General features: G+C 37.6%; 1 protein-coding gene across 2 annotated transcripts in view; it reads left to right on the forward strand.

The window, feature by feature from the left end:
• LOC103027981 (ras-specific guanine nucleotide-releasing factor RalGPS1) overlaps positions 1-15,633 on the forward strand; it is a 221,704-nt gene that overhangs the window by 92,579 nt on the left and 113,492 nt on the right. For both annotated transcript variants that reach the window (XM_007258076.4, XM_007258078.4), the window contains exon 8: positions 8,653-8,779. In XM_007258076.4, the coding sequence (XP_007258138.3) occupies positions 8,653-8,779 (127 nt within the window). The remainder of the gene's footprint in view (positions 1-8,652; positions 8,780-15,633) is intronic.

Below are 15,633 nucleotides of genomic sequence, written 5' to 3' on the forward strand. Positions count from 1 at the left end.
CATGCAATAGGGAAAGTGGCATCATTATAATTTCTGCTTTGGATTTTTTAGCACACTGCTCAAAAGGTGTCGTGATATTATCGCAAGTCTTGAGACTTCACGCGCGCCAATAGTGATGTGAACAATGTCAACAACCAATAGGAGAGCTACAGGAAGCCGCAAGGCAAGCACGGGAAAGTTTCCGTTCACATTCTGCAATGTCTTTTTTTTTTGGCTGTTTTTTTTCTGAACTGCACAAACCAATGCAGTTGAGGCCAAGTGCTTCTGTTTCTGCTTTATTGTTAAACAGCTTTTTTTTCTGTTAAACTCCACCAGAAGCATGATGGGAAATAATCTCAGAAAGAATCTAGTTGCCTTGTCTTATCAATAGTGATCCCCAGTCTTTGCAAAATCTTAGCCTGTGACTATACTGTGACAAAAAGTCTGTGACTAGTTTTTAGATGTGAGAGGGTGCCAGACTGTAGTCTGTTAAAACAGTCTTTTCAGAGTCTTTTTAAAGTGTTGTAGTGTATAGACAGCTTAACAAATGCTTCCTCCGATACATGTGAAGTCAGCCACTGCTTCTTTTCGAGCTGCTGCTGATGCAGCATTTCCAAGTAGCATCACAGCACGCTCTGAGGAAAGCGCAGCGACTCGGTTCCGTTACACCAGCTCACAGACGCCATGTGCTTCGGACATCACCCTTTAGTGATGTGGGGAGAGAGCGCCATCTACCCACCCGTAGGGAGCGAGGCCAGTTTGCTCCCTCTGAGCACCGGCAGCTTGATGGCAAAGCTGCATGAGCGGGAGCTTAAACCTGCAACCTCCCGCTTATAGTGGCAGCGCTTTAGACCGCTGGACCACTCCGTGCCCCCACTTTGAAATTTTATACATACAATTGTATAGCCACACATTTAAGAGCTATTCGCTCAGAATCATCTCTTCAATGCCTCTACGTTTCTCTAACAGAAAGTTTTTTAGTAGAGTCCATTCACTTCCATTCTTCCATTATGAAGAAGGACACGTTGTTGGAGTTTATTTAAAATGTGCAGTACATTTCCAGATTTGTGGATTCCTGTTTCAGCCCCGGGACATTAAATTCTATCCAGAAATGAACCCCTTCACAGATGGACCATAGTCCATTTATTGTCCATGAAGTGAGTTTTCTAAAGAAAGCAGGAACATGGGGCAGATCCTTTGGATGACGTCTTGAACTAGACAGAACACAGGTGTCCTGGAACAGCCTTTGAAAGTTTTGAAATCTCATGGACCGCCACTTTCCCGGAGTCCGCCTTTTCCACAGCATCTCGCTCAATTTAGTTTTGACTTATGCAATTTAGATGTGACAGATACAAGACTGGAAAACCAATAAAGTATGCCATATGCCTGATGTGTAATGTCATATTGCAGAGGAAGGGATACTTCAACAAAGATTTAGGCCTTTTAAATCGATCTAGGATTGTGATCTAGCAGTAGGCCCACAACATGCCCCTAAATAAACATTATGTAGTATAGAAAGAGTATTATCTGCTTCAGTCACATACCAAAGATGGATTGCCAGCTACTGCACTATGCAACTTTGGTGAAGTGTTCATGCAACCTTCCACAAGAACGTTTTCTAAATGATATTTGTAAAAATCCTGTGATATTACTTTACTGCATCAGTCCAATTGTGTGTTTCTCAACTTTGCACAAATGCACGTGTAAAGTTACCCATGAAGAAGTGCACAAAGCATGATCTGCATTTATAGCACATGCGTACAGGTGAATTGTTCAGCACCTCAGACAGTGCACAACAGAATAAACCAGCAGACTTTGTCTGACAGAGGGATCTGTACTTTCTGTCCGTAACAATTCAGCAGGTGAGGTAGATGTAAATACTTTCAAATAATGAGTTTTGTGCTTCTATCGCAGCTTTTGTGTCTTTACTTGGAGATAAATATGAATGGATCCTCCAGAGTTTCACATTCTATTACTAATGCTTTTCTATGAAGATTTTGTTATTTACATATCGTCGCTGTCCAATGAAAAACCCTTATCTCCATTTTTGTCGATTTTTTATTTACAACATAATTTGAACAGACAAACTGTGCCTTACACTGTGCCACAATTTCTTGATGAACGCTCCAATAGAAACTCTTAAAAATGACCTGAAATAAACTCTTTTTTACATTGACTTCCATTGAAAGTTTACACATTTTTTTCTCTCTCTTGTAAAGTTGCTGTTTTAGAGAAAAGTGTTTTTCATTGGACAGCGACGATATGTGCAATGAGTTGCGTAAGGGTCAAGTATCTTAAAGTAACTAAAATCACTGATTGCAAGAAGTGACTGGATACTATGTGCATATGAAACATATACATAATCCTTTCAGTCCATTTTGTTGTTTTTCACATTTATTCGAACAATAAGGAAATGGTCTAGAACCTGTACTAAAGACACTGCAAGTGGAAAGTGAGCCTGTATATCATGTCAGTGGGCATTTTAAGTGTGTTTAAATGCCGGGTTTACCATTGCTAATGTGTGCAAGCTGTAGTCATTGGCCCCTGCGTCTTATAAACCAGTGAGTTCTCAGCTTCCATGAGCTCATGGCAGGACCAGCGAGACTGGTTTTTAATGGGACAGCAGGGAGAGAAGGGATGATGAGGTGATGCATGGAGTCTGAACCGTGTGCCTGTTTGCGTTGGCTGCTTTGTTGTGCTGCTGAAAGAGCTGGATAAGTGAAGGTTAAGGTGCAGTGTCTGCTGCTGTGTCCCTTTAGCAGAAAGTGCTGATGATGGGTTGGGTTTGATGACGTTTGGGAATTCTTATGCTGTGATTTCCTTCAGTTGAAGTGTTGAAGTTTTGAAGTCTTATTTGTGTCATGACACGTCTCACTTAAACCACTTGAGAAAAGATTGATGTTATTTATTTAAGTCTGAGTTGAAGGGAAATCGATTAAGTGAATCATCTTGTGAGAAAATGCAGCCAGAAATCAGTGCCAGTTATGCTTTTTTTCTGGTGACTGATGGGCATGATGTGGCATGAGGGAGATTTAATTCTCAATCGGATCTTTTGATTTTTTTTTTTTGGCCATCGCTTAGACAGCTGGGCCACTTCAGAGACCCCAGAGATGCATTCTGTGTGCACTCAAGCAAATGACATTCTGACCAAGTAACACTTCTCAGTTACGCTGTTTATACCTGACCAATTAATGCTTGTTGATTATCAGAATTATATCTGAATAAAATGGTCTGAGACACATTTGGTTAAAATCTATTTAGGATACAATCCAGATACTGGTGAAATGGAGTGACCAGATTTGAATGGGGTTTTAATATTATTCAGCCTTTTATAATATAGCAAAGTAAAAGATAGAGTAACTGCTGAATATAAACCATCTGAACTTGTGGACAGGATTGTTATTAGTCCAATACTGAACAAAAATCACTGGATTGAATCAGAGACTGTAAAAAAGATGGACGCTGTGTCGTTTGTTCTATACATTAATAAAAATGAAGCCAAAATCTTCCGCCATGTTGGCGATCCTGAAACCCGTGTCTGCGTAGTAGAGACCAGAGGAGGGAGAAAGACTGTGGAGAGACAGCCTACTCATTTAAATAACCCCGCCCCTGAGGGCTGCCTCCACAGAGATATACACAGTATGTCACAGGCTAACGGTCTGTTATTGGTCCCACCCATACAGTCTATAGTCCCACCCATACAGTCATTGGTCCCACCCCGGCTAGGTGTAACCCAGCCCTTTTACAATAACCACACTTTTTTGAATAGAGCTGAATAACGTTTTAAAAAAATGAATTCTGTGGGGATATAAAAATTTGACAATATAAGCAGAGGTTACACTAGCTGTTGCATTTAAATAAAGGAGGTAGAATTACAGTATATTGGGAAAAAAAACGTGATTGAAAGTTGTCTGTTTTGCCATTGAAACCTATGGGGATGGGTGGGGTTACACAGCTTTCTGCAACCGAACAGCAGGGGGCGCCCGACCTGTGGTGGCTTCACTTTTGAGAGACGATGCTCTGTCCAGCTATATACAGTCTATGCTCTGGATACTATACACTTTTATGTTATTCACTGGACCTGAAGAGCTTATATGGTAAAAATAACGGAAAAAATGTAAATCTTTTGGCTGGTAGTGTAGATACCTAACCTTACAACCCAAGCTACCTGTACACGTGTTGAAGCCTCCCGAGCCTCCTGATAATGAAGACAAAGGTAACATCCAAGTTTAAAAGGTACAAGCCTCCTGAAAAGAGCTGTTTATTTTCTTATATTGTGCCTTTCCAGCAACGGACACAACAGTGCCAAAATCAAGATATTTCCATTAAATATATATATATATATATATATATATATATATATATATATATATACACGTATATATATATATATATATATATATATATATATATATACACGTATATATATATATATATATATATATATACGTATATATATATATATATATATATACGTATATATATATATATATATATATATATACGTATATATATATATATATACGTATATATATATATATATATATATACGTATATATATATATATATATACGTATATATATATATATATATATATATATATATATATATATATACGTATATATATATATATATATACGTATATATATATATATACATTATATGTAATAATCTATCAAGTCTATCACACTTGAATGTGTTTCAACCTGCACTTTCAAAAAACTGTGCTCTACAGGTGTTAATGTTGCTGGGGTCACTTGAGTATAAACCTAAGCAGCCACAATTTGGACCTAGGGGGTTTCCAAAGCTCTATCCTACACAAGCAATAAACAAATTGAGGGGAAGGGGGCACAGACTGAATACAAAGGTTGGAGCTCTGTTTTAATGGATTGTAAATTGTAATTTTTTTGTTGTTCAGTCTTTTGTATCTATTGCCTTAATAATAAATTAATAAATACATAGAATTGAACATTGTGGTACTTTTTATATAAACTCAGGGTTGTGCTATACTGTGAGATATTGGCATCAGTGTGCTGATTTAATAACATACCAGTGCCAGTATCTCACGGCCTTGCACTTCCTCCTGTGCATTATGCTGTAATCAAGTTGAATTGAGGTTTCTGACCTCCAGCAGCATAACTGTCATGTACTGTATGTCAAAATAATGAGATTAGACAGACATCTGGAACTGGGTCTGAAATCCTGGCACGATTCCATACACAATACACCTGGTTGTTCACATTTATCGCGCCTCAGCAGCAGTAAGGTAGAGTGCAGTGCTTGGATTTTATAGCAGAGCCTGCCGTTATACCTTATTTGCTCTTTGAGCCAGTACTTTTTGCTCTATTAGCTTTTAGCTTCAGCATGTGGACAATTTGAGCTAAGTTTCTCAGACACATTAGTGTTTTAGGAGTGTGTGTGTGTGTGTGTGTGTGGGTGGGTGTGTTTTTAAAAACAGTCTCTGAAGCGTTTCTCACCGGGTCAAGTCTGGTTCATGTGTGGTAAGAGCAGAGCAGGCGTGAGGCCAAGCCAGGATGTCCCATCACAGAGCAGATGAACTCTGGTTCAGATTCACTTGTTTTACACTGTAATGTCCTGCTTGAGTTTCAGTGTTTTTTAGTCATGTCTGCTCAGTAGAGTTGGGCACATTTAATAAATAAGCAATAATACACGAGAGGGTGTGCTATAACGTGTAACATGTTGTAACACGAACCTCGAGTGTATTATTGTGATTATACCACAGTTCCATTATCTCTGTTTATTGATTTTGAGTTAAAGAGGATGAGAAAATATGATCTGTTTCGTTAAAAAAACACTCCGCGAGTTAAAATAGTTCCATTACTGCTCTATTTGTAGCTGTGCTGTTTGGTTTGCAAGCGCTGCATCATTGCTAGGGTACCTGTATGTGGCGGTGTAATACGTGCAGAGCTTCGGTTACAGTGCATTACTAGCTGATAACGCCTCTCAGCCAATCACATTGCAGGGGCGGAACTAACTGTGTTATAATGTTCAATATCATTTTATTTCGAAAATAAATCATGGGATATTCCTTATACATCATGAGTACTGCTTTTCTGTGTTAAAAGCATGGGAGCACTGTTCATTAGTTAAATTTCCAGTCAAACAACCAATAATTACAGGTTAATAAATTAGGAAACATATAGAGCTGTTTAAACGTACAATTTAAACGTTTGTTTAGGTTTATTTGCTTAGTAAACCGCTAATATGAGAACTAGAAACTAGAAACTTTTTTTCTGAAGAAAATGCAGAATGTTTGCATAGTTAAAGTGGAATTTTAGTTGCAGGCAGTGTTGCTTGGTGTTGGGGTATGGTTGCTTTGGTTTTTCCCAGTGGCTTCTATGGTGTTGCAAGCTGACAGTTATGGTTGTCCAAGTGGTTCTCTGTGATGTCTATGGATTATATGGTTTTTCAGATGGGTGCTATGGTTTTGCTGTTTAGCTGTTTTTTAATGCAGTGCCCACTGAGGGCCTGAAGATCACCAGCATCCAGTATTGACTGTCGGCCTTGTATCTTTCTCAGAGGTATTTTTCTAGATTCTCTGAATCTTCTGATGATTTTATTTATTGTAGATGGTGTAGTATTCAATATTCTCGTAGTGTTATGTTGAGGAACCTGCATATTCATGTTTTTTTTTTTTTTTTAAACCTTACTTTGCTTCTGAGAGACTCTACGTCTCCCAAATGCTCTTTTTATACCTAGGTGGGGCTGGGTATTGAAATTCGATACCAAAAAGACACCGATTGAAATGTCTCGGTACTACTGAGTATGGAAAGGTCTTAACAAATTTGGTGCTTGTTTTCGATGCTCTCCATGAAACGTGCAGAAATGTGTCAAATGCAGAGAGAGAGGGGGGGGGGGGGGACTAGCAGCGTTAGAAAAAGGCATCATGATCATTGTTTTTTAAGTGATTTTTTTCAATGTAATGCTGTTTTTTGAAGCAATATGCGTAGGAAACATATTTGTAATTTAAGCACAAGCAATGATTTTTTTTCTTAATAAAGCGCCACAGGCTCACTGTTTGATCCAACAAGATCCAGAAAGATGGAGCCTCTCATGATGACAGTATGAAAATGAGATTTACTTATGTCGGCTGTTAAATTAATATGTTGTTTGAGAATGGTTTGCAGGTATTGCACTAGTTTTTATCAAACACCTGGATTGGTAAAGCAGTGGTTCAATGGTTAGTGTATTGTGCTGAGAAAAGTATCAGCTCATGCAGGTTTCCTTTCCAAAAGATTCGTCTTCTTAAACCTGAAGAAGGGATAAAAAAAAAAAAAAACACCTGTGGATCTGTTCAGATCAGAAGTGTGTAAGAGTGGAGGTTAAGTTTCTCCTCTCTCTCCAGTATAGTAAGTGCTGATAATCTGATGGAGGAAGTTGTCAGGAGCAGCACTCTTTCAAACAAGACGTTCTGTTTAAACCCCATTTGTTCCCGTCCTGCCACAGTGTTTTGATATCAACGTCATTCCCATCGGTTCAGCAGCTGTGCTTATTCGCTGAATGGAAGTGGAAATGTATTTTAAAGCTGTGTTTGGGTAGCTGATTGAGTCTCACGCTACCGTGTTCAGACATTTCGAGCAGAAAGACGGGAGCTGGACTGATGCTGCGATGGGCTGCCTGTGCTCACAGACATGTTCAGTCCATATGCATCTAATGCAGCAGCAATAGGAGAATACACAAAGGAGAGAGCGGTAAAGAGAGAGAGAGAGAAATGCGGGAATGGAAAGAGCTTGCTCAGCACTTACAGTTTAAGAGGGAAACGTGCATTTTTTCCTGAAAAATCAGGAATCCGCTTCGCCCACAACTTTGGTTTCAGCTCAATAAAAAGTGGTGCCGTGTCTCCCTCACTCCCTTGCTCCCTTTCTCCCCTTCAGTCTACTAAACACTGCATGCTAACTCCTGCAGAGCTTCCTGGAAACCCTTAGCAGTCGTTTGTACAATTTCTACTGTAGTTTACCATACTGTAATGTTTTATATTTATATCAATTTATATTTGAATATCAATAAAATTACTTGGATTTTGTGTCCAGCTGTGGTCTCACTTCTGGTGGTCTCAGCTACAGGAGTAGTCCATTGAGGCATCTAATTAAACTGCATGAGACACATTTAATGCTAGCGTTGGATGAAGCAAGTCTGTAAACGTGCTGTGGTGTTTCACATCAGTGACACTGCGTGCTCTTGTTGTAATATCACTGGTTTATATTTTTAGAGCTTTCAGCTAGTCATCTAAACTTGTATTTGTGCTTTTCTGTTACTGATGCGAAGGCCTGGTTGGTTGGTTGGTTGGATGGATGGATGGATGGATGGATGGATTTTTACTTCTCACTATCTATACAGGGCACCTAACCCCTAGACATGCACACAAAAAACAGAGGGTAAGGGCTAAGGGGTGAAATCGGGTTGGTCCTAAGCATTATTAGTCTAATCTAATGACTTTACAGTGGATTAGGGTAAGGGTAGGTTGAACATCTTCAAATATCATAATATAATATTTCATTGTACCACCCACTTCTAATACAGTGTCAACATTTAAGTAAGGAACAGCACCAAAAACTAGACTGTTGACCATTTTAAAGTATTAAATAAAGAGCTTGTCTGTTTGCTATCTTCACTGAACTATGTAATGACTGACCGTTTGCTGTTTTTTTGCAGTTGATCAGCCGTAAAGACAAGGCCACATTTGACAAGCTCGACTTCCTGACCTCAAAAGAGCAGAACTACACCCGAATGAGGGAATACATCAGCTCCCTCAAGATGGTGCCCTGCATCCCCTACCTGGGTGAGTGAAATGTTTTACATTTGTAACTGTTGGATGGCAGTACCCAATCTGAATCAAAGTCAAGGAGAAACAGATACCCAGAACAATAGAGGGACACAGACAACATGCTCAGATGAGACTCACAACAGTGGAATGTGGGTTAGGTGGGTCCCAGGTGGACGAGTGAGTTACTGGGACCCATATGGCCATGTTTTCAGGGGAGTATCAACAGAGTTAATAGAGCAAACACAGCTAATGACATAGAGCTACACAGTGCAGTTCTGTACAGGAATTCTAAAGTTCTCACAGCTGGTGCTTGACTGCATGGTGACCTGCATTTTAAATGTGGTAGATTTGTGGTTAAAGAAGTGAGAGATATATTAGTTATATGTTCAAAAACGGACAGAATCGGGGCTCTGAGTGGTCCAGCAGACTAAGACGGTGCCACTATGATCAGGAGATCGCCAGTTTGAATCCCATTCATGTAGCTTGCCATCGGCAACCGGAGCCCTGAGAGAGCACAATCGGCATTGCTCTCTCTGGGTGGGTAGATGATGGTCTCTCCCATCATCACTCCAAAGGGTGATGTCGGTCAGCATATGGCATCTGTGAGCTGATATATTGAAACCAAGTCGCTGGGCTTTCCTCAGAACACGCTGTGATACTACTGGGCAACTCTGCATCAGCAGCAGTTTGAAACGAGGCGGTGACTGACTTTACAAGTATCGGAGGAGGCATGTGCTAGTCTTCACCCTCCTGGTGTTGGGGCATCACTAGTGATAGAGGGAGTCCTAATGAGTGGGTTGGGTAATTGGCCGTGCAGGTTGGGAGAAAATAGGAGAAAATTAGAAATTATATTGGATTTTGCCATACAGTTTCATAACTTCTGTGAAATGAAGTATTGTTCCTAGAAGCACTTTATTGTATTTAATATAGTGCAGAAATATTCATATTTTCATTTTAACCGCACCAGAGGAGATACATTCTGAACCCTGCGGATGGTCATATTCTGTGTATTGAGACTGGAATAATCTCTAGCATGCTCCCTCTTTCTCTCTCTCTCTCTCTCTGTTTCTCTCTCTCTCTCTCTCTCTCTCTCTCTCTCTCTCTAGTGGAGTATTCATCATTACTTTGTATCTGTGTTGTAAAACCCCATGCAGGGTCAGAGATTTCCTCCCAGACATGAGAACAAGCTGAGCTGTGAAAGATGAATTTTTCATAAAGCAGAGTCTTTGTAATTGATTAATCTTTTCTGCAGACGTGCAGATGTTCAGGCCCTCGCACTGTCTGTTCTTCAGTGCTTCATACTTGTTATCTTTAGTGTCTGAAGATCTTTTCTCTTTCTCTCACTGTTCTCCATTTATTTTATTTTATAGTTAATTGTTTAAAGAACCTCTGGTAAAGTTCTTGGGACTAGGCCTGTCATGAGAACAGATTATTTTGGAGAATAAATGGCCCCAGAAATAATTGCGATAAATGGTATTGTTGTCATACTTGGGACTTTAGTTTACACTGATTTCTGGAGTCATCCGTCACCTGATGTTTTGTTCATCATGAGTCACACAGTGCCATCTGGACACCAAACACATGCTTATAATATAATCCAACTCTTCCAGCGAGAAGTGGTTTTGTTTGGGTGTTCGTATCGCTTTCTAGTTGCTTACGATTCTATTGGAAAAATGCTTCAGTGGTTCTCAATTGTCTAAACGAAGTCATTCAGAATGATGTGTAATGAAGCATTTTGGAGAAACGTAATGGTATGGGTCAGTTGTCTGAACAGGGCTTAGACGTAGTCATCGTTTCTTCATGGAAAACTGTCCCGATGAGTCACAATTATTCACAGTTTTAGTGATGGGAATTATGGCATCTGCATTTCACACATAGTGTGATGTGGAGGCATCTGCTAATTTTGGGTGATAAATAATAGCCATGGTCTGATCCACAAATGCAGATACTGATATAGCTTCCAATACAAGTGCTTTATTAATACAAATATTTTAAGATTTTTTATCATTTACCCCTTGTGTGGTGTTCATATTTTTGTTACTCGTTTACTTTGTTACTTGTATTTAATTCAGCAAAATTAAGCAATTTTACATTAAAATGCTTTACACATGCTTGCTTCACCTAAATTGCAAGCAATATAAACAGCTTACATGGTTAATATTTTCACTTTACCTTTCTTATGTTACATTTTTTTTAAAAGTGCTACTCTTTTTTTTATTAGTTTTTTAATAAAATGTAAAAGAAATGAATTAAACTCAAGATATGAGTAGAAAATTTGTTTAGTTTCAAATTTACAAATGAAGCAATGTTTATTAACCCTTGGCCAAACATACTGTATGTAATATAAATGTGTAGGGAGGGGGGGGTGTACAGTGTGTTTTTATCGAAAATGTGTTTTGATATATGTTTTTCACAAAAAATGAGCCAATGCCAATGAGTTTGAGTTAGAAAAAAATATTTTTTTTGTATCATTTGATGAAAAATGAAAACGGGTCCACAGACCCGAACACCACACAAGGGTTAATATAATATTTTTTTAATACTATCACTATTACTCTTGAAATTGTGGTGAAGGTTACATCATGAGACTGAAACAGACCACACAGCACATCTGATTAGGCGAGCAAAAAATATACACTAATGCACTGAATTACACTGAATTTAAACGCATTCTAAAGCAATTTATATAATAACAGATTATACCTGAACTTTAAATGCTCCAACATGCTGCAGAGTATGATATAAATTGTGCAGCTTCTCTGTAATCCCTTTAGACTTTGTGTTGTCTGCTGAAGACTCTGAGTGCAAGTCTTTAATTATGTTGGAAAACCTGAACCCCTGTGATTAATTAAATGTTACATTCTATGTTACAAGCATATTTCCACCCCATAGCTCTCTTTTTTTTCAGCGTTTAAAGACTAAAATATCTCCAAACAAATAACGTTTTAGTCATAAAGCTAATGTTATCAGCTGACAGTTTCAGACTAAAACTGCAACAGACTGGCTAGCGTGAACTGGTGCTCTTCCACATGAGCCCTCTGCAGGTGATTAAACTGATTAAACTAGTTAAATTTATAGAAATTGAATTAAATTGCTCGTCCGATACCCAATATGTAAGTTGATATCTATGTCTGACCCGATACCGATATTGGATCGGATCAGTTCCATCTCTAGTAAATTAAAAATAGCTGTAGTTTGTTGTATAAGTTGGAAACTGCGAAGAGATCTTACTTGTTAAGATGCATTATTTCAAACTTAACCATCCGCAGTGCTGTTGTTTGCATCTTGAATTGATATGATGAACTCGGTACCACTTTCAAATAAGACTACCTTTATAAAGGGTTTATAAATGGTTTACAATTAGTTTATTAATGGTTACTAATTTGGTTGTAAATACCTTAAAAAATCATTAATAATCAGTCATAACACATACATAGAAAGGACAACAATGACCTGTTGTTTGCCAAATAGTGAACCCACAGCCGTCTATAATTTTGCCCTTTCTACGTATGTGTTATAACTGATTATTAATGATTTTTTAAGGTATTTACAACCTAATTAGTAACCATTAATAAACTAATTGTAAACCATTTATAAACCCTTTATATAGGTAGTTTTATTTTAAAGTGGTACCATGAACTCTTCTTCAAATCCTTAATCCCTAGGCTAATGATTCGACTATTATTTTGCATTCTATCTACAAACTTGGATATTAAAAAATGTAAGTAAAAATTCTAATGTGGAATGTCCCCACATGTCCAATTTCCTATTAGAAAGGTCTGAAAAGGACTCACAGTAGTGAAAGTAGTAGTATTATACCATTTATTAGCACTTCTGTCTGTTTGTGCCTCATTAAATTAGTTATACACATACAACTACTATGTACAGTATCTTCTATCTGTGGACTCATTTTTTATGGTGTTAGGATGAACAAAATAATAAATAATGTGTTTTTGTCAACTGGTTTCGCTAATAATGCTAACCTGGGACAGTGCTAACAGTAATAACCTGGGAAATGAAAAGTGAGACTTACTTTGGTTATATTTGCCATAATTGGAAATATTTTTAAATTAACAGAATGTTATCCTAACTGTGACGTCATTCCAAATTTCAATATCCAGCTTCTTAGATAAATAAAACCCAGCATAAATCTCACAATTACAATAAATGTATTGCTGTTTAGATGACCAGATTTAGAGCATATGAAATGTATGTACAATTTGGCAGTTAAGGGGCTTAAGGGGTTAATGTTCTAATCTTTTGTAATAAAACTATGCCTCTATTATGCTCTGTTTCTCTGAACAGTCAGACGTTTGTTCTTTTCCTTTTTGTCCGCTCTCTCCCCTTCATCACCGGCAATCAGTGGAGACTGCTTTCTGTTTACTGTCAACATTGTTAAAATGACCATCCAGCCAGTTCTGATAAGACTCTGAACTGTGAACAGCCCTAGAACAGGATTCATTTCTACAGCAAGTACTACATTATTAAAATATTCTCTGTAAGAAGAGTAGTTTGTGTTTTTAAACATAAATGACACGATATGGAATGTTAATCTGAAGTATTTATTGTAAAATCTTTGATTTTGTGAATCCCCCCCTAGCCATACCTCACTGTTTTCCATCCCTTTAATGTCTTTTCCAGTCATTTATAGCACAAGTAGTTTTCTGTGCTTTTTGGAAACTGTCATTCATAACTGCCAAAAAGAAAAGAGGGGTAGAGGGGAACAAATGGAGAAAGACTAGACTGAGCTTTGAGTGGATGATGTGTAGACTTTGTAGCAGACAGACTGCTTTCATCACGCCGACCTTTGGCTCCCACTGGACCATCAGGGTCTCCAGGTCCTGATTACTCGCACCGTTCTGGAAGAAACATAACAGAGTTTGTCATACCTAAACTACATTCTTAGAAAGAATAATGGAGTTTTCATAGATTTTGTTTCCGTAAAAAGCACATTTATTGATTTATGTATAAGTTTCTTTGTACTCATAAATCTCTTTTACAAACATTGAACCTCATTACCAGAAGTAAAGTCTTCTTTAGCCTTACTTGCACACTTGTTTTGCTGTTTGGGATTTGTTCAATTTGCTTGAACAATGCTATATCCATCATTATATAAGCAAAGCAATCAATTCTGCCGTTTAGAAACACATCGTGAATCTGATGTAGAATTTTTGTTTGGATTTACTTCAGATTCAAATTAATCAAATTAAGATTGGTATAATGTCAATATCCCTTTAAACACACCATATCATATATTTTATTGAATTTCACTTTCTAAAATGTCCCATTTATCATGTTTATCACCAAAATCTTTTCCTCATTGTACCACAATGAATGGAAGTTATGTTATTTTTAGATTACATGTTATACAGCTCTTACAAAAGTTAAGAGACCACTTCAGTTTCTGAATCAGTTTCTCTGATTTTGCTATTTATAGGTATATGTTTGAGTAAAATAAACTTTGTCGTTTTATTCTATAAACTACAGACAACATTTCTCTCAAATTCAAAATAAAAATATTGTCATTTAGAGCATTTGTTTGCAGAAAATGAGAAATGGCCGAAATACCAAAAAAAATGCAGAGCTTTCAGACCTCAAATAATGCAAGTAAAACTAATTCATATTCACAAAGTTTTAAGAGTTAATTGCATATTGCATATGCATATTGGCATTTTCTCCTCCACCAGTTTTACACACTGCTTTTGGATAACTTTATGCCACTCTTGGTGCAAAAATTCAAGCAGTTCAATTTAGTTTGATGGCTTGTGATCATCCGTCTTCCTCTTGATTATATTCCAGAGGTTTTCAATTTGGTAAAATAATTTTTAAGTGGTCTCTTTTTTTTCAGAGCTGTATATATTAATTAGAATGTGATAAACAAATGGAGGTGCAATGATTATTAATATTCATTAGCTCATTTACATGTGAGTTTTTATTGGTTTTTAGTAAATCATGTAAAATAAATACCACATTATGGAGGGAATGGCAGGCTGTGAACACGTAGTGCTATTTTAACTTTTTTTTAATTTGATAAATCTGGCCCACCTGTGCAATGCTAGATACACTCAGATACACTCATGCTTTATAAAGAAGAGGATGTGCCTCCTAGGGCAGGTTGGCAAATTTTGACAGAAAAAAAGTTAATGACATTTTAGATAAGAAAGGACACTCTGATACTGTGGCAGCGCTGAGACAAGCAAAGGGGAAAAAAAATTAACAAAGCTGTGTTTTATGAATGGGCCAGTGAATTAATAGGGGCAGTGAATTTTACTCACCAGCCACCAGTACCAAATAAGAAGAGAATTACAATTGCTTTAGACAAACTGGATGCTTCTGTGGAGTATAGGGTAGTGGGGAAAAACTTGGGCACATGGGTAAGAGCAGTTTATTGTTGTGTATACACTGTGTGTGTATTTAGGGTGAGATTTTTTCCTCTCAGCACTGGGGTCTTGGGTTCAAGTCCCTACCTGGAAGTTTCCTTGTTCTCACTGTGTTGACAAGAGCTTTCTCCAGGGACACCAGTTTTCTCCCACAGTCCAAAAGCAGGGAAATTGGTTTTGTAGGCTCCTGTAAATTGCCCTGTTGTCTGTGTGAGTATGTATGTATGTTTGTAAATGTGTGTATATCTATATGCCCAGATTTGGATTGGCACTCTGTCCCAGGTTCCTTGAAACGCACCATATACAGCTTTAGAAAAGAAAATAAGAGAGCACTTAAAAGTGATTAATTTCTTTGATTTTACCAAATTGAAAACCTCTGAAATATAATCAACAGGAAGATGGATGATCACAAGCCATCAAACCAAGCTGAACTGCATGAATTTTTGCAACAGGAGTAAAGGCATAAAATTATCCAAAAGCAGTGTGTAA

Source organism: Astyanax mexicanus, chromosome 1, assembly GCF_023375975.1.
Source record: "Astyanax mexicanus isolate ESR-SI-001 chromosome 1, AstMex3_surface, whole genome shotgun sequence".
Lineage (NCBI taxonomy): Eukaryota > Metazoa > Chordata > Actinopteri > Characiformes > Acestrorhamphidae > Astyanax > Astyanax mexicanus.